Source organism: Ovis canadensis, chromosome 5 (assembly GCF_042477335.2).
Source record: "Ovis canadensis isolate MfBH-ARS-UI-01 breed Bighorn chromosome 5, ARS-UI_OviCan_v2, whole genome shotgun sequence".
In the NCBI taxonomy this organism is placed as follows: domain Eukaryota; kingdom Metazoa; phylum Chordata; class Mammalia; order Artiodactyla; family Bovidae; genus Ovis; species Ovis canadensis.
The window spans coordinates 92,559,785-92,583,194 of NC_091249.1; the positions used below are offsets into that span (position 1 = coordinate 92,559,785).

Genomic DNA, 23,410 nt, shown 5'->3' on the forward strand with positions numbered 1-23,410 from the left:
CCAACCAGTCCATCCTAAAGGAAATCAACCCTGAATAGTCACTGGAAGAAATGATGCTGAAGCTCCAATCCTTTGGTCACCTGTTGCGAAGAGCTGACTCATTGGAAAAGACCCTGATGCTGGGAAAGTTTGAGGACAGGAGGAGAAGGGGACGACAGAGGATGAGATGGTTGAATGGCAGCATCAACTCCGTGGACGTGAGTTTGAGCAAATTCTGGAAGATGGTGACAGACAAGGAAGCCTGGTAGGCTGCAGTCCTTGGGTCCATGACTTAGCGACTGAAAAACAACAAATTGATTTACCTGCACTTGAGTTTTATTTGGCCGGCCTCTACAATTAGAAATTCCACATGAGGGTTAGGACTTAATTTACCATTGTATCCCTGTAAATACAGAGATTTATCAGACCGAGGGACTGAACTGAACTGAACTGATCCCTGTAAATATTGGTTGAGTCAGGACAACCAACATTTAATAAAGACTCAGAACATGTTTAATACATGGATGTACTGTATTTCCCAAATATACAGTACATTCATGTATTAAACACCTCCTGTAGGCCAGCTTCTGTGCTCACAAATGATCTCTTTCAGCCCTTCCAACAGTTCTGTAATGTAGATGTTATTATTTACCCATCTTTTAGAGAAGGCATCCAAGGCTCAGAGAAATTAATTCGCTTTCCCACTATAACACAGTTCCCAAAGGATTTGAGATTTGAATGCAGTCTTGCCTCATTCCAAAGCCTGTACATTTTCCATTAAACCATACTTTGTATGTTCCTTCAGCAGACACTTGTGAACACCAACTGTGAACAGAGAAAAGTACTAGGAAGCAAAAGATAGAGAGCCTGCCTTGGAGAAGCTTGTCATTTGACAGAAGAGACAAGGCAAACACACAGGACAAAGGTAGTAGCATGAAGCAGAATATGATAAAGGGACATATCCTAAGACTCCTTCCAGCTTGAAAATTCTTTGACTCTCTGAATGGTGCAGGCAGTAAACACAATGGGAGAAGTCCCTGTGCTCCTTGATTATATCTGATGGCGTGCATTCTCCCTTTCTCCACCTCTGGCTGCGGGTGAACACAGATGCAAGTCTATTTCAAATGGCTGTCTCTACACTCCCATATTACGGTGTAAGGTGGTTTCAAGGTCAAGTATAAGCCAAAGTCAGAAGTCTTTGTTTTTTCCCCTCAACTATATCATGACTCTTACCAATTAACTGGAAAAAAGTCAAGTTAACAACTCGGAAGAGGGGGAGCGGGGTGGGAAAAAAGACTCGTTGTCATCTCATGCCAAAGATTCTGAAATGGATTTGCTCACAAAACACCAGGTTTCTTTAGTGACCTCCTAAGACGTTGCCTGTCACACTAAACACTGTATCATTTCATGGGGGGAAAAGAAAAACAAAGTTTTTCTATGAAAAAATGCTATGTTATATCACAGTGTGATGCTATTTAAATATCAAGCTTCTATTTAGAAAACGGAAGGCAATAAATTGAGTTGCTAATTATTCCAGCTGTGAGTATTTTTGGTATGACTGCAAATTTTGAAGAGGGCAAAATAGAGGATTTTCCTGTTGTTCGTGGCATATGCAAATGTAATGACGGTCCCCTCTGATCTGAAAGGTTCAGAGATCAGAAACCTTGAAAGCCTGTTTCTCATTGAATCAAAATTGGTTTGAGTTTAAAGCTTAAGGAATCATGATATGAAATGGGCTTTTCATTATACTAATTGGGTTATTGGCTACTTCTTCAAACTTGGGAAGTAGTAGCTTTTTAAAACATTTTTCAAGTTTTATTTTTAAAGCAACAGTTCACTTCTCAACCCAAGCATAAATTCCCAACTGGAAGAAGAGATGTGTGTTAGTAACATCCTCCATCCTTTTCCTTCCTAATAAAATTATTTTTGAGGGGTAGGGTTGCCGACAATCCTCTAGTCGCTGTGCTAATTAGGACAATGCATTAGTTCCGGAGATATTTTAAATGAGCTGGGCACTGTGTGGGTCAAGCAGATATAGTAAAAAGTAAGATATACTTGATACCTGCCTTCAAGCGATTAACAGCTACATTTACTGATCACTCCTTGGAAGGAAAGTCATGACCAACCTAGATAGCATATTCAAAAGCAGAGGCACTACTTTGTCAACAAAGGTCCGTCTAGTCAAGGCTATGGTTTTTCCAGTGGTCTTGTATGGATGTGAGAGTTGGACTATAAAGAAAGCTGAGCGTGGAAGGATTGATGCTTTTGAAGTGTGGTGTTGGAGAAGACTCTCGAGAGTCCCTTGGACTGCGAGGAGATCCAACCAGTTCATTCTGAAGGAGATCAGTCCTGGGTGTTCATTGGAAGGACTGATGTTGAAGCTGAAACTCCAGTACTTTGGCCACCTGATGCAAAGAGCTGACTCATTGGAAAAGACCCTGACGCTGGGAAAGATTGAGGGCAGGAGGAGAAGGGGATGACAGAGGATGAGATGGTTGGATGGCATCACCGACTCAATGGACCTGGGTTTGGTCAGACTCTGGGAGCTGGCCTCAGGGAGGCCTGGCATGCTGTGATTCGTGGGGTTGCAAAGAGTTGGACACGACTGAGTGACTGAACTGAACTGATCACTCACTGAACATCAGGCTCAGTGTTAAGGCTTTCACATGAGTGTTGTTGTGTTGTGCTGAGTTGGCCAGTCCTGTCTGACTCTTTGCAACCCCATGGACTGGCCTGCCAGGCTCCTCTGTCCATGGGAATTTTCCCGGCAAGAGTACTGGAGTAGGCTGCCATTTCCTCCTCCAGGGGATCTACCCTCCCCAGGGATCAAACCCATGGCTCCTGCTTTGGCAGGAGGGTTCTTTACCACTGAGCTACCTGGGAAGCCTTTGCACATAAATAAATATACCCAATCCTTCTAACAAGCCTATGAAGTAGGTATATATAGATATATACCAGCCATCTCTCACTTTACAGGTGAGACTGCAGGAACTTAGGGTAACTTGCCTAGTGCTGGGATCCAAACCCTGGTTGTCCAAGTTCAGAATCTATAGATTCAGTACCACCTCCTTGGCATGATCTTATTGATTTCAAAAAGAATTAATAATAAAAGAATTTTTATCTGTAGGAAAAATGTCTGACTCTAAACATCAAATGTTTACCAGTCTCTCCCTGATGACTCAGCGGTAAAGAATCCACCTGCAGTGCAGCAGACACAGGGGACGTGGTTTCAATCCCTGGATTGAGAAGATCCCCTGGAGGAGGGCCCAGTCCAGTATTCTTGCCTGGAAAATCCCATAGACAGAAGAACCTGGCAGGCTACAGTCAAGGGTCACAAGGAGTTGGACACGACTGAGCACACACACACCCTCAGTGTAAGGGAGACTTGCTTTAACTCACATACTTGGTTTTTCTTTTATAATGTGTGCCTCTTACATTTGTAAACAGGAAAATAAATGCAGGACATTTAAAAGATTGTTTAGTTTTGCTGTTTAAAAAGTGACTGAATGGGGATTCTGTGGCGATTCAATGGTTAAGACATGGGCTTTCACTGCTGTGCCCAGGTTTGATCTCTGGTTGGGGAGCTAAGATCCTGTAAGGCATGTGGTGCAGCCCCCCAAAAGTGGGGGAGCTAAATAGTACAGTGTCCAACATCATTTTTCTCTGTCTCATCCTGAAAGCTTCTCTTTTTTTCTGTTTTCTTTCTCTGCATGCCCTACATCTCTCTCTCTTCTCCCCACCACTCACTCTCCTTTTTCTCCTCCTCCTTTTTCTTATTTATCTCTACCCTTTTCTCTCTTCTTTTTACCTCTTGTTCCCCCCGCCCTCCTCCTCCTTCTTATTCTCTCTCTCTCATCTACCTTTTGAGTTGCCCCTCTCCATCACCATTCCTTCTCAGGTTGGAGAGCAGATTAGCAATGGCAGAAAGTGTGCTGGTTGTTTAACCTGTCTCCAGCTAACTGTTTTATGATATCTCCTGAAAACCTAATTACAGTAACTTTACATGCTACAGTACCCTTTATGGGCTGCCTCTTTATTAAACGTACTCCTTTTGAGACAGCAAACCTGGTGCTTCAAAGGGCACGGCCAGCGCCAGTGAGATGGGAGGGGATCTCGAGTTTTCCAGGCACACCTGGTCTCCCTTACTGATCACCACGCCCCCACGCCTGCTGGACTTCTGCCTCTCTCCTTTCTCTGGCATTTTATCTCATTTCAGCAACTGCCTGTATGATATTCAAAATCTTTTAGGGATTAATGGACTGTGTATTAATATTCCCATCCACTACTCTGAATACCTGTGAGTTTATTTTCTGGAGAGGTCAATTTTCTCGGTAGAACAACAGTCAACACCTGGTTGCCCTGATAAACAGAGCTGCCTTTTTTTTTTTTTTTTTTGCTCACCATGCTACCTGGAGAGCATTCAAGACATTCACTCAGTTTCAAGGAGAATGGTGGCTATGGCTGACTTCATGAGCAAAGACCACAGCTGCACTGTTAGTTGTGAGTCATCCTGGTTAATTCCATGGTGCTCTGTGATGGAAGAGCTGGATCCAGACTGAAAGCGAGCAAGCAAGAAGAAAGACACAAAAACTTGACCTCTACGCAATTGTTTCTCTAGTACATTTCTTTTTCGAAACCCTGCTGGGATTTCCCCTGGGAATAAAGTTAAAGCAACAGAAAAGATGCAGACCGCCTCTAAGGATCCCACTGGTTGCAAGCTGGGGAAAAAAAAAAATGATACTTGGCATTAAGGGCCTTTCAATATTTGTTTGTTTCTTTTCTTTGGTAGGTTTTGAGGTTAATGAGTGAGTTTATTCGCCATTGACTCAGGGAAAAAAAGGAAGAGAAATCTTTTGTTGGGGCCTCAAGTAGTTTAGCCAGCCACTGATTTTCAAAGCTTCCACTCTAATCAGTGAAGCTTCTTCTGTATCACAAGAATAAAATGCACCATGTTTTGAATTGGCGGGGTCCTTCTTGCATGGATGCGAAGCATGAGTGTCTTGTTTGTTCAACTGCCTTTTAAAATCTTCCATGGTTGTTTCATCAGAGAAAATGTATGTCCTTAATTTTCTAAGCAATTTGAAGTGAAAGCCTGGCTTGCCAAGATTCTGCCTCAAATGCATGCCTTTGCAGTCCTGTAAAGCCCGTGGGGGAATGGCTGTTGATTCTGCTCTCCTTCTCTCTCGCTTGCGTGCTGGGTATACTGGAGTGGGTTGCCATGCCCTTCTCCAGGGGATCTTCCCCACTCGGGAATCGAACCCACACCTCCTGTGACTCCTGCATTATAGACAGATTCTTTACCGCTGAGCCACCGGGGAGGCCCCCCCCCCCACAGTTTTTATTAAATGATTTTGTTTTCACAAGAGGGGAAGTGGTCACTTGTACTAAAAAGATTGAGAATTTAGAGTGAAGTGATGATCACTTTATTCTGAGAATTCATGGGGACGGAGGCCATAGAGCAGAGAGAATAGAGAGGGACCACCATTCCTTAGTCTCACTACTCAATTTGACAGCCAGCCTTTGAGCCGCTAACCTGTGCCAGGCATGATGCTGGGTGCTGGGGGTGTACTTTGGTAACCCACATGGCTACCAAGGAAAGAAGTGTGCACAACGAAAGAAGTATTCGTTTTTGTACACCATCAAGGACTGATTTCTCTCTCCCCTTGAGTGTTAGCAAACTCCAAAGACAGCACTTTGGGGGCCCCTCATTTGCCTTCCTTCCTGAGGCACAAGTGGCCAATTCTGAGAGCAGTTGAGTTGTGCTTGAAAAATGTCAAGTGCATTTGGAAACGACACATTTTTGCTGACGCCCGGAGTCCCGAGCTGCGCTATTTCCATGGCCAACCACTGGGAAGACCTTCGGTTGGGGCATCACAAATGACTCCTAGGCCCCCGAGGTGGATAAGCTGTCTTAAGAGCTAGTTTAGGAAAAATCCAAAGTGCCCTAACCCTTCTTGGCCCTCCCATTGACCATCTGGCCAGACCATCACCTTGTAGGTCTTTTTGCTTCCTTTTATTTACCTTTATTCTTGCTTCATTTGACTGTGATCTTTGAGTGAGTCAGAGTCTGCATTTTCTTCAACCTGTTATTTTGAAAACTTTCAAGCATTCAGAAAAGTTGGAAGAATAATACAGGTGAGAAAAACCACCTGTATTACAGTATTAGTTAATTGTAGTTTAAACAATTGCTATCATTTTGTTACATGTCGCTTTTAGATCCATAGAGAGAGAGATCTTTGTACTGAGTCATTTGCAAATAAGTTGTAGACTTCATGACATTTCACATCTAAAGACATCAAGCATTCAAAACTTGCATTTTAAGGCATGTATCTAGTAACCATTTAGTGTGTTCTGGGTGAGGCAGATGTAGTTGAAAATTGCATCAAGGGTTAGGGTAGAATTTCTTAAGCTTTATGATACATTAGAAACACCTAGGATTCCTCTTCACCAATGCATTCCCAGACCCCAAGCCTAGGTCTGAATGCAGCCCAGGAATTTGCACTTTTCTGACAGAGCCTTCAGGTAATTCTAAAGCAGGTATTTATGGGATATAATCCAAAGATTGCTTCTTTTTATTAATTAAAAAAAGTTTTTTTATTTGCTGAATTTAATCTTCTAAAGATACAAAACACCAGGGTGTAATTGTATTGTGTGAGGAGTCTACCTATCTCTGACACCCTGGTTTAATAATTTTAAAGACCAGCAACCAGAAGGAAAGGATGTGATAATTAAATGAGTTTCATCTAGCAGTGATCACTATAGACACTGCAATACCCGTGAGAGGCCTGAGAGTTGTATCCTGAAAAAGTTCATACAGTGCCCAAAAGTGTAGAGGTGGTTTCTCGTCCATAGCAGGATCTGGCCTTGTCTGTATAAATGCAGACTCTCTTGCCTGTATGAACTTTGCATACTTATCAATCTGTTTGGAAAATAAGAGTTGACATGGCAGAAGAAATGTTCGTTTCAAAATTCACCATGTTCACAGTATTGTCCCTTTAGTGTTCATGATTTTGGCCTTGAGAAGGTTGCAGGACTTTCACCCAACAGAAATTTGTTGGCTTCCCTCTCTGTGCCAGGCTCTGCTCTAGATGTTAGGATGCAGTGATGAACACATCAGACAAAATACCCGATGGTTTTGAACTTCATAGAAATTCGGTCCTCATGATGGAGACAGACAATAAGTAATGCACACATGCATGTACCCTGGAGGGAAAAAAAAAGGCAGTTTTAATAGGAGAGAGTGATGGAGAAAGAAGTGAGGGGAAATAGAATGTTGACCGACATGAAGAAACAAACTGCGGGTATTTCCAGGCAGTGAAAGGGAAAGTGTTATTTGCTTCAGTCATTACCCACTCTTTGCGACTCTGTGGACTATAGCCCACCATGCTCATTTGTCCATGGAATTCTCCAGGCACAAATACTGGAATGGGGAGCCATTCCCTTCTCCAGGGGATCCTCCTGACCCAGGGGTCAAATCTGGGTTTCCCACCTTGCAGGCAGATACTTCATCATCTGAGCCATTTCCAGGCAGAGGGAATAGCAAGTTCAAAGGTCCTGAGGCAGGAATATGTTGGACATGATATGATGAGTGTAACTCATGGAGGGGAGGGGACAAAGTGGTGGAAGATACAGTCAGAGGCCAGATTGTCTGGGGAGTTGTAGGCCATGGGAAAGATTTCCAATTTTTCTCGAAGTATTATTGGAAGCCTTGTCTTTTTATTTAATTACTTTTCATTTTTTAATTTTTACAATGTTTTCTTTTTTCTTTCTTTCCTTCCCTCTTTCTTTTTTTCTGGGAAAAGAAGACAGTGATGATGTAACATAATCTGACTTCCTTTTTAGAAGGAAATGTGAAAAAATAGCCTGGATTGTCAAGGGGACAGTTAGAGGATCTCATGAAGCAATCCTATATGTAAGAAATAATCATATTCTTCTAGTATTTCTTATAAATGAGTGCATTAAAGACAACTAAAATCAATTCAAACGTCTTAATCTTCATCTTGTGATTTCTCTCATATTGCTAAAAACATCCTTGTTTCCAATTTATGGATTCTGTCCACAAATATGGCTGGTGTTGAGGCACTGATGTTTAGATTCTAGAAATGCCAAGAGTAATGTTTAACAGTATCAAATGGAAAGAATTTTACGATTGGATTTGTGACAGTCACATTAAACATATTTACATAATATAACAATATATAATGTGTATTTTATAAGCACACACATATATACATATAAACAAGTGTATAAATAGCTTCTTGAGTGCACAAAGTGATGGGGTGGTGGAGGTGGGGGGAATGTTGGAGTAGGTTTCCCAGGCAGGTGGTTGGAAGGTGCATCGGAGTTGCCTGGGATGGGGAGGAGGAAAGGAACAGGAAGACGTTTTGGAGAACATTACACACCATCCACAAAGGCACAGTGTCATAAACAGGTTGATTAAGGAGCACTGCGTCTTTTTGATGTGGCTGAAGTGTAGAGTTCATGGGAGCTGAAAGCCCAAGGTTGGAGATGAAGATAAAAAGGTTGGGTAGTGGTTGTAAGAGTCTGGTCCCATATTGATATCTGGGTTTCCTCTTCTAGGGAATGGAGAATCCACGGGGCTTTTAAGTGGGGTATGATGAAACTTATGATTTAGAAAGAAAAGTGGGAGAGGGATGAAGGAGAAGTTTGGTGGGAGACCTTTTCAGAAATAAAATGGATGGGATCTTTAAGCCTTTGTTTAGAAGATGAGAGAAGGAAGGAGGTGGGGATGACAGTGATGTCCTAGACAACTGGGGATAACAGAAGTCAGGAGGAGTATGATTGGGGAGGGGAAGGAAAAGAGTCGGTGTTTGGTTGTAACTTGCTCAAGAGAGTTAAGGAATGTGGAGGATAAGATACCCAATACACAATTGGAATGTGGGTCTCAGGGAAGAACTTGAGCTAGAAATGGAGATCTGGGGACTCCAGGCCCATCAATGATGGCTGAAGTCATGGGAGTGGGTGAGGTCCCTGGTGGAGTGAAAACTGGTTGTCCGTATGTTTGTAAATACTCATTAATGATGGCTTACAATGTCTCTATATTCCCCTAAGTTTGATTCCCTATTTTTTACCAGAATTGAAGAATTGTTCAAGAAGTAAACTTGAAGTCATTCTGAATCAAACCCTGGAGTTTTCCCTGGCTTTCTAGTATGCATATGTTCTAGCTTAATTATAGGCCAGTAGACTATTATTTAGTGATTTGGAGGACTCTTCAGGTGTTTGCTCAACATTTGTCAAGCTTTAAATTAAAACTCGTTTCAGGCTCCTTATGTTCTCTGCGGAATTAAGAATAAGTGCTATTTGTCGGGCACTGAGCACTTGCCTTGGGACACATCCTTGATTAAGTGCTCATCCTACATGACTGTGTGTAATTCCCACAACAACCTGTGTTGTTATTACTCCCATTTTACTGATGAGGAGCTGGAGCTGTCAAGAACAGCATAAGGTAACCTACATGAACTTCTGTGTCCAGGAATGGCATAACCAGGACTCCAATACAGATGAATTTTGCTCCAAAAGGCTGCCTTTAAACACAATGCCCACTGCCTCCTCTTCGAAAAGGCTCTTTTTATCTGGAGCTTTCCAAGTGAGCTCTTGGACAAGGAATGCAAACCTCATTTATAGAATCAAACCTCTTGGCTGTATTCAGATCATCAAATGTTCTTACAGTACAAATAAAGTTTAAGTATCAGTTGTTTATTTTGATGTTAGCCATGCTAAATAATTCACTAATCAGATAGTCATTTTCCGACGTGATTGTCAGTCATCTCAGCCTCCTTTGGTCTTTGCTAAGGATTAAAATACTTGCAGAGTTTTATCTGGAAGAGGCCATGACATAAATAATTGTAAGGACCACGATCTTGCCTCAGAATCCCACTGGAAAGGCCAGCTAACCACCATATGCAGGGAACATGTGGTGTCATAGGTTCAGTTAGAGCTTCCAGAGTCTGGCAGACTGGAGTTTAAGCCCCAGTGATCCCACATGCTAACTCTTGGCTTCAGTTTTCTCATTCATAAAAATAAGGAAATAATAGTACTCACTTTATGGGGTTGTTGTGAGATTTGGTTACAAGTGAAATATTTAGCATTATAACTGACACCTAGTATGTATTCCATAAATACAGCTGCACCTACTGAAAACTAGAAGAGGCAGAAATACCTGTGTAACATTTTAAAATCAGAATTGAAGTTGAGTAAATTCACAAAACCATGAGGAAACTCCATTCATTATTCAAGTCATCCCTACCTGCTGAACTTGAACTGGGTCCTGGAAACATAAAGATGAGCAAATAACGTAAAAAATGAACAAAATAAGCCACAGTCCCCAACCTCCAGCTGCTCAGACTCTAGGCTACTAAACCCATGCTTTGATATCCACTAGATGTTTTCCAGAAGATAAGTCGTCGTTTTGAACAAGAAAGATATGGCCTGGCACCTTTGAAGTCTCATAGAAGTCTCATAAATGGCACACAAAAGAGGGAGAAAATCTATAGTGGGAAAATTGATGGTCCCTGAAGTATCTTTAGAGTGACAGGCTTCTGACCCCTGAGGAAGGGTTCTGTTAGGGATCAACAGTACATTACCCTGTTGTCATGCCATAATTCTAGACTAAGGGCACCTTATTCACTTAGCAGGCAAAAACATTTCCAAAGAAAGAACCATGATCTAGAAAAAAAAAAGCTTATGGTTACCAAAGGGGAAATCATCAAAGAGGGGTTGAGGTGTGGAGTGGGGGTAAGTAGGGAGTTTGGGATTAAAAGGTACACACTACTGTATATAAGATAGACAAGCAACAGGGACCTACTGTGTTGCACAGGGAACTATATTCAGTATCTTATAATAACCTAAAATGGAAAATAATCTGAAAAAGAATATATGTTTATGTATATGTATGTGTTTGTGTATAGTCACTTTGCTGTATACTTGAAACTAATGCAGCATTGTATATCAATTATACATCAATTTTTTTTATTTTTTTAATTTAAATTTTATTTTTACTTTATTTTACTTTACAATACTGTATTGGTTTTGCCATACGTTGACATGAATCCGGCACGGGTGTACATGAGTACCCAAACATGAATCCCCCTCCCACCTCCCACCCCATATCTCTCTGGATCATCCCCATGCACCAGCCCCAAGCATCCTGTATCCTGCATCGAACATAGACTGGCGATTCGTTTCTTACATGATAATATGCATGTTTCAATACCATTCTCCCAAATCATCCCACCCTCTCCCTCTCCCACAGAGTCCAAAAGTCTGCTCTATACATCTGGGTCTCTTTTGCTGTCTCACATACAGGGTCATCATTACCATCTTTTGAAATTCCATATATATGTGTTTGTATACTGTATTGGTGTTTTTCTTTCTGGCTTACTTCACTCTGTATAATCGGCTCCAGTTTCATCCATCTCATTAGAACTGATTCAAATGTATTCTTTTTAACGGCTGAGTAATACTCCATTGTGTATATGTACCACAGCTCTCTTATCCATTCATCTGCTGATGGACATCTAGGTTGTTTCCATGTCCTGGCTATTATAAACAGTGCTGCGATGAACATTGGGGTACACGGGTCTCTTTCAATTCTGGTTTCCTCGGTGTGTATGCCCAGCAGTGGGATTGCTGGGTCATATGGCAGTTCTATTTGCAATTTTTTAAGGAATCTCCACACTGTTCTCCATAGTGGCTGTACTAGTTTTCATTCCCACCAACAGTGTAGGAGGGTTCCCTTTTCTCCACACCCTCTCCAGCATTTATTGCTTGCAGACTTTTGGATTGCAGCCATTCTGACTGGTGTGAAGTGGTACCTCATTGTGGTTTTGATTTGCATTTCTCTGATAATGAGTGATGTTGAGCATCTTTTCATGTGTTTGTTAGCCATCCATATGTCTTCATTGGAGAAATGTCTATTTAGTTCTTTGGCCCATTTTTTGATTGGGTCGTTTATTTTTCTGGAATTGAGCTGCATAAGTTGCTTGTATATTTTTGAGATTAGCTGTTTGTCAGTTGCTTCATTTGCTATTATTTTCTCCCATTCAGAAGGCTGTCTTTTCACCTTGCTTATAGTTTCCTTTGTTGTGCAGAAGCTTTTCATTTTAATTATGTCCCATTTGTTTATTTTTGCTTTTATTTCCAGAATTCTGGGAGGTGGATCATAGAGGATCCTGCTGTGATTTATGTCAGAGAGTGTTTTGCCTATGTTCTCCTCTAGGGGTTTTATAGTTTCTGGTCTTACGTTTAGATCTTTAATCCATTTTGAGTTTATTTTTGTGTGCGGTGTTAGAAAGTGATCTAGTTTCATTCTTTTACAAGTGGTTGACCAGTTTTCCCAGCACCACTTGTTAAAGAGATTGTCTTTACTCCATTGTATATTCTTGCCTCCTTTGTCAAAGATAAGGTGTCCATATGTGTGTGGATTTATCTCTGGGCTTTCTGTTTTGTTCCATTGATCTATATGTCTGTCTTTGTGCCAGTACCATACTGTCTTGATGACTGTGGCTTTGTAGTAGAGCCTGAAGTCAGGCAAGTTGATTCCTCCAGTTCCATTCTTCTTTCTCAAGATTGCTTTGGCTATTCGAGGTTTTTTGTATTTCCATACAAATCTTGAAATTATTTGTTCTAGCTCTGTGAAAAATACCGCTGGTAGCTTGATAAGGATTGCATTGAATCTGTAGATTGCTTTGGGTCGTATACTCATTTTCACTATATTGATTCTTCTGATCCATGAACATGGTATATTTCTCCATCTATTAGTGTCCTCTTTGATTTCTTTCATCAGTGTTTTATTGTTTTCTATATATAGGTCTTTAGTTTCTTTAGGTAGATATATTCCTAAGTATTTTATTCTTTTTGTTGCAGTGGTGAATGGAGTTGTTTCCTTAATCTCTCTTTCTACTTTCTCATTATTAGTGTATAGGAATGCAAGGGATTTCTGTGTGTTGATTTTATATCCTGCAACTTTACTATAGTCATTGATTAGCTCTAGTAATTTTCTGGTGGAGTCTTTAGGGTTTTCTATGTAGAGGATCATGTCATCTGCAAACAGTGAGAGTTTTACTTCTTCTTTTCCAATTTGTATTCCTTTCATTTCTTTTTATGCTCTGATTGCTGTGGCCAAAACTTCCAGAACTATGTTAAATAGTAGTGGTGAAAGTGGGCACCCTTGTCTTGTTCCTGACTTTAGGGGAAATGCTTTCAATTTTTCACCATTGAGGATAATGTTTGCTGTGGATTTGTCATAGATAGCTTTTATTATGTTGAGATATGTTCCTTCTATTCCTGCTTTCTGGAGAGTTTTTATCATAAATGGATGTTGAATTTTGTCAAAGGCCTTCTCTGCATCTATTGAGATAATCATATGGCTTTTATTTTTCAATTTGTTAATGTGGTGAATTACATTGATTGATTTGTGGATATTGACGAATCCTTGCATCCCTGGGATAAAGCCCACTTGGTCATGGTGTATGATCTTTTTAATGTGTTGTTGGATTCTGATTGCTAGAATTTTGTTGAGGATTTTTGCATCTATGTTCATCAGTGATATTGGCCTGTAGTTTTCTTTTTTTGTGGCATCTTTGTCAGGTTTTGGTATTAGGGTGATGGTGGCCTCATAGAATGAGTTTGGAAATTTACCTTCCTCTGCAATTTTCTGGAAGAGTTTGAGTAGGATAGGTGTTAGCTCTTCTCGAAATTTTTGGTAGAATTCAGCTGTGAAGCCGTCTGGACCTGGGCTTTTGTTTGCTGGAAGATTTCTGATTACAGTTTCAATTTCCGTGCTTGTGATGGGTCTGTTAAGATTTTCTATTTCTTCCTGGTTCAGTTTTGGAAAGTTGTACTTTTCTAAGAATTTGTCCATTTCTTCCATGTTGTCCATTTTATTGGCATATAATTGCTGATAGTAGTCTCTTATGATCCTTTGTATTTCTGTATTGTCTGTTGTGATCTCTCCATTTTCATTTCTAATTTTATTGATTTGATTTTTCTCTCTTTGTTTCTTGATGAGTCTGGCTAATGGTTTGTCAATTTTATTTATCCTTTCAAAGAACCAGCTTTTGGCTTTGTTGATTTTTGCTATGGTCTCTTTTGTTTCTTTTGCATTTATTTCTGCCCTAATTTTTAAGATTTCTTTCCTTCTACTAACTCTGGGGTTCTCCATTTCTTCCTTTTCTAGTTGCTTTAGTTGTAGAGTTAGGTTATTTATTTGACTTTTTTCTTGTTTCTTGAGGTATGCCTGTATTGCTATGAACTTTCCTCTTAGCACTGCTTTTATAGTGTCCCACAGGTTTTGGGTTGTTGTGTTTTCATTTTCATTCATTTCTATGCATATTTTGATTTATTTTTTGATTTCTTCTGTGATTTGTTGGTTATTCAGAAGCATGTTGTTCAGCCTCCATATGTTGGAATTTTTAATAGTTTTTCTCCTGTAATTGAGATCTAATCTTAATGCATTATGGTCAGAAAAGATGCTTGGAATGATTTCGATTTTTTTTAATTTATCAAGGCTAGATTTATGGCCAGGATGTGATCTATCCTGGAGAAGGTTCCATGAGCACTTGAGAAAAAGGTGAAATTCATTGCTTTGGGGTGAAATGTCCTATAGATATCAACAAGGTCCAACTGGTCTGTTGTATCATTTAAACTTTGTGTTTCTTTATTAATTTTCTGTTTAGTTGATCTGTCCATAGGTGTGAGTGGGGTATTAAAGACTCCCACTATTATAGTGTTATTGTTAATTTCCCCTTTCATACTTGTTAGTGGTGTTCCTATGTTGGGTGCATATATATTTATAATTGTTATGTTTTCTTCTTGGATTGATCCTTTGATCATTATGTAGTGGCCTTCTTTGTCTCTTTTCACAGCCTTTGTTTTAAAGTCTATTTTATCGGATATGAGTATTATACATCAATTTTTTTTTAATGAAGAAAAAAAGAAAGAACCAGTATCACATGATCTAAAGAGGCAGTCTCAGAAGAGAAAACAAAATGGAGAGAGGAAAACAGCCCATAAGGAAGACTCAAGAGAGACAGTTTAGGGTAAAACTTCAGAGCTCGGACTTTAGTATAAGACAGAGCGCACAGTTTAAATCCTTGAACAGTTGCTTGATTTTGTTAAGCCTGATTTCTCAAATCTACAATGGAAATATTATTATATTTAGTCTGTAAATAGTTGTGACAATATATTTCAAGTCCTTTTATTTTGTTAATTGACATATAATTGATTAACAATGTTGTGTTAGTTGCTATACACCAAAGGGAATCAGTTATATACACATTATTTTTCATGTTCTCCATCCTGGTTTATCACAGGATACTGAATATGGTTCCCTGCGCTGTACAGTAGGACCTTGTTGTTTATCCATCCTGTATGTAATAGTCTGTACCTGCTAAGCCCTAACTCCAACTCCATCCTTCCCCTACCCCCCTGGCAACCACAAGATTTTAAGATTGTATTTCCAATTTTACATTTGTGATATGGGAAAAGGTCTTGGTTTCCACTCATCATGAATATCTTCTCAGCATTTATTTATTAAGTTTCAAACTTTATTTCCTCAAATTTTATGGCCCTTTTTCTAGTGTTAGCACTTCATTTTGAAGGCAATTAGTTACTCTTTCTCAAACCAAGGGCTTCATTTTTTAAAATTATTAGTAACTATAATTATAGTCATTTGATAATCATTTCTTTCTGCCCTCTCAGAGTTTCCGGATCTGAAGCTGATAGCCTCTCTTGGGCTTTGGGTTGCTGGAAGGAAATCTGTAGAACGTGTGAAAAACTTTATCCTTGATGTTAGTCTGTGTAGTAACAATTCTGTTTTCCACTTGGTTATAAATTTTGATTTTTCAGAACATTTCTGTTCATATTGATGTGTGGCAGAAACCATCACAATATTGTAAACTAATTATCCTGTAATTTAAATTTTTTTAATTTTTTGTATCTTATACTCAAAACGACATGATTTAGCCTTTAAATTGGGGGGGGGGACCTATTTGTCACCCTTGAATCAGTGTCGATCAATCAGTAGTAGGTCTTTTACCATTCTGGACATGAGCACATAGGTACAGAAAGCCTTTCCTTTATCAGAGGATATGGTTTGTGATACTAATTGCTGTTTTAATTGTGGTTACCTTTCTATAATACTCATGAAAAGATTGTAGAATATATTTTTAAAAAGTCATGACCATCAAATGTCATGTTCACTGCTCTGCCCATGACTGGGTAGGGTAGAAAATTAGGACAGTGTGTTGTACTCAGTCGTGTCCACGTCTTTGTGACCCCATGGACTGCAGCCCGCCAGGCTCCTCTGTCCGTGGAGAGTCTCCGGGCAAGAATACTGGAGCGGGTTGCCATGCCCTCCTCCAGGGGATCTTCCCGACCCCAGGGATTGAACCCAGGTCTCCTGCACTGTGGGCAGATTCCTGATACGGTGTCACTTAGGAAGCCCCAGTTAGGACTATATTCGTGCTATCTACAGCAGAGTTGGTGGTCGGGGGAAGCAGCTGACTGGTCCTCAACAGCCAGGATGTGAGTCCTGACTCTTTGCTCTTCCCTGGCAGGCACTTCCTCTTTAAGACGTCCTCGGGAAGCACGCCCCTGTTTAGCAGCTCCTCCCCGGGATACCCTTTGACCTCAGGAACGGTTTACACACCACCACCCCGCCTGCTGCCCCGCAATACGTTCTCCAGGAAGGCCTTCAAGCTGAAGAAGCCCTCCAAGTACTGCAGCTGGAAATGCGCCGCCCTGTCGGCCATCGCGGCCGCCCTCCTCCTCGCCATCCTGCTGGCGTATTTCATAGGTGAGTCCGGGCAGCTGTGACCAGGCAGGGGCACGTCACCCATCTGTGAATGGAGGGGGCCTCCGTGGTCTGTTCCGTCGGCTTGGCTCCTGCAGGATGTAAAAATGAGTGATGGATGGGAGTGCTTTTTCCCCTCCTGAAATCCATTTCACTTTGATGAGTTTCTCCTTCGTGATGCTAAATGACATTTATCAGAAGTGAAATTAAATATCCTCACTGTATACTTTCTTGGAGATAAGCTGAAAATTGTCATTGCTGTCAATCCCTCCCTCATTCCTCAAGTAACCTTCTGGTCTCCTCCATCTTGGATTTTTAACCCAGGTCTGGGCTCGGCAATTCATGCAACGTTGGTTAAACTTTAGCCAGCCAAAAACTGGATAGAAGAGTAGCCATCAGCAGGCCTGGAACATTGTGATTGCAAGGAAAGTCAGAGTGGCTAGCTGATCCTTAGAGCTGGGGAACAGAAACAGGATTGAGGGACCGAAGCATCCAGCCAGCTCTTCGTAGGGAATCAAGTCTCCCAGCCCCAGTGGATCTTGCCCACCTCTTCTCCTTCACCTCTGTTGCTTCAAGTCTCATCTCACACGCTGCTCAATCTGAATCAGATTCACCTCCCACACCAGCTGTGATTCTGGGTTGAGCTCAGGGTATGAGCTAGGATAGCACATTGATGAAGTTGCTGGAGTATGTTTCTTCACCCACTGGGGATGTTGGTGTGCATCCGTGGGGTATGGCCTTCTAACTGGGAAGCAGCAGATGCCAGGGGTTCAGGGACAGGGTGCCCCCTGCATTAGAGCATCCTGAGCTGGGCACAAAGCCTGCTCGTAGCTCCTGGCCCCAACTAAGAGCCCCTAGCACTGCTGCTTTGTCAACTGAGCTTGCCAGCGGCAGATCTCCTGGCCCATGCAGAGGCCACGGTGACATTTGTTTAAATTTATTTGAAACACTGGATGGTTCTGGCATGGTTTCAGGGCTGCTCTGTCAGGCCTCCCCAGTTTAGCTGTGCTGTGTTGCAAAGCCAACCTATAAAACACCAGCAAAAAAGAGACTGGTTCTAAATGAGTTCTCAGCACATTTGCTGAACTCCTTCACATTTACAAGAAGGAAAATAAAAAACAACCCTGATCATTCTCGTTTTGCCCTTTCTCCCAATTTAAACCCTCTTCTCTCTCACACACACTTCGTTCATTGTCAGGCAGCCAGCAAGGTGCCTGCCAGAGGATAAGCTGGTCTGGAGCTTCCCAGACCATTGTGCCCGAGCTTGCCTGGAGGCAAAGGAGGGCACCTGTGCGTCCCCAGAGATCTGGAGCCTTGCACAGAGCAGAGCACAACAGACCAAAAACTGATGAAAGGGTTTCACTCTCTTTCGCTAAATATTGTCACTGTGCTCATCTTAATATGGAAAATTAAGTTTGTGCAGCCCTTGTTATTTGCATCTCTCAGGAGTGAGTGCCCTCTAGAAGTAAGCACATTGACACTCTGGGGAAAGGCACCCTGTTTATTCGGGGCTTTGCAAAATCCTTTGTACTTCAAACCCCAGCTCTACCTGTGGGCTGAAGTCAGACACCCGGGCACCCCTAATTTAAAGTCATGTCTGCTTCTCACTTCCCTCTTGATGAAGGATGGAGTCAGGGATGGACTGGAGGAGTGGGAAGGGCATTTGTTGTCCCCGCAGTCACTTGGGTGGAATCTTCTCTGTCCTTAAAGGTAGTTTTGTGGGCTTCTGCAAGTAGCTGTTCAGGGGTAGGGCTTGGTGGAAGCAAATTCAAAATGCCTTCAGGGTCCTTGCTTGATTTGTCTATGTGTCAGAAATTTCAGAAAGGGTCCATGAGCTCACTTCTTGGGCTTCAATGCTCTGCTGGGCTGGTGGGCACCATGGGGAGCTCAGATATAGAAACTGTCTGCTTCTGCCAATAAGGTCCCCGGTGTACCTCCTTCTCTACTCGCAGGAGAGAAATAGATGGCTACTGCCTGATTTATTGAGCTTGATAGTTAAAATATAATGCTTTCTGTAAGGCGATCATATAAATGCGGAACAGTGTAGCGAGAGTTTAATGTTTTAATTGGGTGTGTAACTTGTAAGTGATGGATTAGGAAACATATTTATCCTCAGTCTGGAGGCTACTGGAAGCTGGACCCAAGCATCTTAGGATGGTTTATTAGTTTATAATCCATCATTTCCTATTATGTATGCTTTAGGTAAGATTATGCATTGACCCTGGAGTATTGAAAAATAGTTTATGACCCAAAATGAGTGATGGAAGGGGCTGATTCACCCAGCAGTCTTGGTAGTGGCAAGGCTACTCTCGGCCACTCTCCAAACGTGAGGGCAGGTCTGCAAGCATGATGAGGTGTCTGCATCTGGAGGGCGCCTGATTTAGGAACTCAGGGATCCAAAGGGATTTCTGACCTTGACCCCAGTGACCCCTTTCCCTGTGGCTTTGACCAAGTTGTTTTCCTTCTGGGTCTTGGTTTCCTAAGTAAAACCTGGGAGTGATGGTTATTGACATTCAGAAACTCTAAAATACGATGAGGATTAATTAATGTGTATAAATCTCTTTGAAGATGAAAAGCAGTATATTATTAATTACAGAACCGCAGGGGCATAAACAGTGCATTGAAAACACAGAGCAGAGTGCTGTCAGGAGCAACACATGATTGTGCCTACCTAGAAAACAAGGCATCAGGCAGGGCAGAAGGACAGCATAAAAAGCAAAGCCCTTCTGTTAAGGACGGCGATGACTTTAAGACCTGGGCCCACTCTGGCTCACACATGACTCTGTGTTCCGCTGGAACATGACAGGTCCTGAAATTGACACATCCACCCCAGGACAGTTATGGACAGGCACTGGATTCAGGCCTGCCAGGAACTCTGACAAATAGGCCAAATTATCTTCCTTGCGTGTTGAAACTTGCATTAAGTCTTTCCAGAAATGAGCAATTTGGAAACATTCAGCCCCATGACAGTTCTTCCATAGCCTCAGCCTTTGGGCAAGTGTAGATCAGAGTAACGCCAGCCCTCGGGCAAAATGGAAGACGTGAGCCTTTACCAACTGTGGTGAGATCCCCCGCAGCTGGGGTCTTTTCTGTGATACTCTTCCACCAGATTCTTCCAGTGCCAAAGTCTCCCAGGGTACAAAACATTCTCAAATAAATTATTCTGAAAAGCTACATGAACCACTAGGGGACCATCTTATGCATCACTCAGCCCTTCGCCCAAATGGTTCCTTGGGAAGACTGGTTTCGGAAAATTTGGCTGGGAAAGGCATGAGAGCTTCCTACTCAGGAAGTCGTCTGTTATCCTTGGGCTGCTCAAGTACTTTCATTGCCGGCAACACCAGAAATCCCTCTGGATCCCTGAGTTCCTAAAGCATGTAACCAGCATACTATTTCTCACCTGTTTTATGCCAAGTCTACTAAGTTTATCTCCTTACAGAGTGCATACAATAACTGGTTAGTGCCTTCTGTTTGATTAGAACTGTTTTTCTATTTAAAGCATTTGTATATAATTATTGGGCTTCCCTGGTGGCTCAATCAGTAAAGAGTCTGCCTGCAATGCGGGAGACCTGGGTTCAATCCCTGGGTCAAGAGGATCCACTGGTGAAGGAAATGGCAACCCACTTCAATATTCTTGCCTGGAGAATCCCATGGACAGAGGAGCCTGGCAGGCTACAGTCCATGGGGTCACAAGAATCGGACATGACTTAGTGACTACACCACCACCGTATAATTATTAAATTTGAACCCAACCCCAGCTCCCTAATATACACTCTGGCAGAAAATGAAATTGGCATATTGCAATCCTTTGACAATTGTTGCAGCTGAAGCCCAGAGGGTCTCAAGTCACATGGCTAGTTAGCTGCAGGACCAGGAGTAAGCGCTCATTCTCCTGATGCCTTCTTGTCATCTGTCCCTTGACTGCTCTCTCCTAAACATCACAGTTAGCCACATTTCCCAAATACTGCGTGAAGCCTCAGTCATCCTTTTCGTAGCATCAATTCACTTTACCTAATTCTGTCCTTATTAGCAAGGGAGAATAATTGGTTCCCATCCTCCCTGAATCATCTTCTTAAAAAATGGGAAAAAGCCACATCTCCTGCTTGGCCTCATATTTCTGCTTTCCCAAATATCTTCTGTCAGAGACCACTAAACTTTTTCAGTCAAAAGCTAGATAGTAAATATTTTTCATTTTGCGGGTCATGCAGTCTGTTACAACTCCACAACTTTGCCATTGAAATTCAAAAACAGCCATAGATAGTGTGTCAACAAATGGCCATAGCTTTTTTCTGGGCATCTTTAATTGTAGACACTGAAATTTTAATTTTATGTACTTTTCATGTGTCATGAAACACTATTCTTTTGATTTTTTTCAACCATTTAAAATGCAAAACTGTCCCCTAGGTCTATGTATTGTTGCCACAGTCTGCCAACCCCTGTCTGATTGCGTTACTATTCTTTTCCTAAAAATATCTTTTCAGAGTATCTCTACCTTTACAAAAACAAAAAAACAGGCAAACAAGAAACACTACAGGGCTCTCAAACTGGCAAGAGTCCACTGTAAATGGTGATTGCCTATAATTCCACTTCCTAATGAATGCTTCCATCTTATTTTCTGACCCATACTAAAAGTGGAAAAAGTAATTCACTTTTCTCCTTAAGTTAAAAACTTTCTATAAGATAAAAATTTCCTTCCCAGCAGACTGCTTGAAACACTGCCCCAACTCATGGATGGAGTATAATTGCCTAGAAACTTTGCCACTACTCACTTGCCCTCGATCTTTAGATTTTTCTGCAAAACTATTGCCTGTTTTTAAAGATGACTCAGCGCCTGACGCCTTCTTTGGTGAGATTTTCCAACAGGTCGTAACAATACTGGGTCGCTGAATGACATCATTGCTTTCTTGTCCCGGGTTAACATTGGCGAGATTGCATTTCCTTAAAAGGCAACAATATTCGTGCAGGGCTACCCCCCAATCAAGGAAGAAGGATGCTTGTAATGTATGACTTTGCTGTTTAAATCCAGATAATCCTCGAAATTCTAAGATGAGAGTCAAACACAACGGTTCAGCATGACACGGGGCTCACACCATCGCCCCTGAGTTAAAAACAAGAGTCTTCTGTCAAAAACTCTTCACATGGCTGGGAGAGGAAGGGGAGTAGAGAGAGAGATAAGAGCATTTATGTCATCCTAAATTAGTTTTCAGCTCTTCAGATCCCTGCCAAACTAAAACACATATATATGTATTAGAAAGTCACCTTGTCTCTTTTCACTACGGTAATTCCTGCCAAATATGAAATACTGTGTTTTAAGTAAGCTGTTCACTGCTCTGTCTTATGCCACTCTCACTTTGATCTGGGAAGAACGCGGGCCATCAACATGTCAGGATGTTAAAAGTCTGGTAATTTGGGGTGCTTTCAGTTTCTTTGAAAACAATGAGAGATTATTTTCTATGGAAACTAAAAGCCTTCAGTGTGTTTAAAGTTGCTACACTTGGAAATTGATGTGTTGAGACTCACGCTGATGAAGCCTGCGTTCTTGGCTGCTATTTTGTGTATTCCCATCTCACCGAATAGAGCGGGTTTGGGGGAAAACATAAAGAAAATGACAGAAGATGATGAGAACAGTTAGTTTAACCTGGCATTCGTCCTGAGGACACAGCCTAGGAGAAATGTCAGCCCTCCCTTTCAAACTCACCACTCTTTGACTATCCAGAGAAATACTACACCTTCCCCTCCTATATGAATTCCAAATTATGTATTTATCTCCCATTATCTGAAGGGCAAAATACTAATGATGATGTTTGAACAATCCAGCAAATAACATATCCGCCCAACTCCCTGGCCCTAGATCGTCAAATCTCACAGTCAACCACACAGAGATTAAAGAGAACCGCCCACAAATAAGTCAGGGGACCCAGTTATGTTACGCATTCGATGTTGGTAGCAGACTTTTTATCTAATAGATATGCTAATGTGCTCTTAACTGAATAATAAAGTCCTGTCAGTGCTTCCACACTGGTGTGTCTCTGGCAGTGGGGCTGCCATTTCCTAACTGTATGCCTGATTTCAAGAGGATCTGTCGACTTACGGAAAGTAAATTAAGTCATTAGCTGGGTCCCCATCACCTAGCCGCTGTGTGGCAACATTTGTATCTTATGTTTGACATTGAGAAAAGATGAGTTCCTCTGCTGAGGGGAAGGAGGTGTTTTTGCTCTCCTCTCCAAGGTGCCTGTCAGAAATCAAGGTAGTTGGGGCTGGAGGGGGGGGATAAACTAGGAATTTGGGATTAATAGATACACACTACTATAAAACAGGAAAATGGCAAGGACCTACTGAAGAGTGCAAGGAACTATAGTCAATATCTTGTAATAACCTAAATGGAGAAGAATCTGAAAAATAGTGTATGTTCCCGTGTATATTGTATATGTAGGAGCTTCCCTGATGGCTCAGCAGATAAGAATCCACCTGCACCGCAAGGAGAGGCAGGAGATCCGGGTTCAGTTCCTGTATCAGGAAGATCCCCTGGAGGGGGGCATGGCAACCAATTCCAGTATTCTTGCCTGGAAAATCCCATGGACAGAGCCGCCTAGTGGGCTTATCCATGGGGTCACAAAG

The 23,410-nt window shown here is 41.7% G+C and overlaps 1 protein-coding gene across 1 annotated transcript in view; it reads left to right on the forward strand.

The window, feature by feature from the left end:
- TENM2 (teneurin transmembrane protein 2) overlaps nt 1-23,410 on the forward strand; it is a 423,997-nt gene that overhangs the window by 106,766 nt on the left and 293,821 nt on the right. Inside the window, exon 4 of the mRNA XM_069592738.1 lies at nt 16,557-16,795. Coding sequence (XP_069448839.1) covers nt 16,557-16,795 — 239 coding nt within the window. The remainder of the gene's footprint in view (nt 1-16,556; nt 16,796-23,410) is intronic.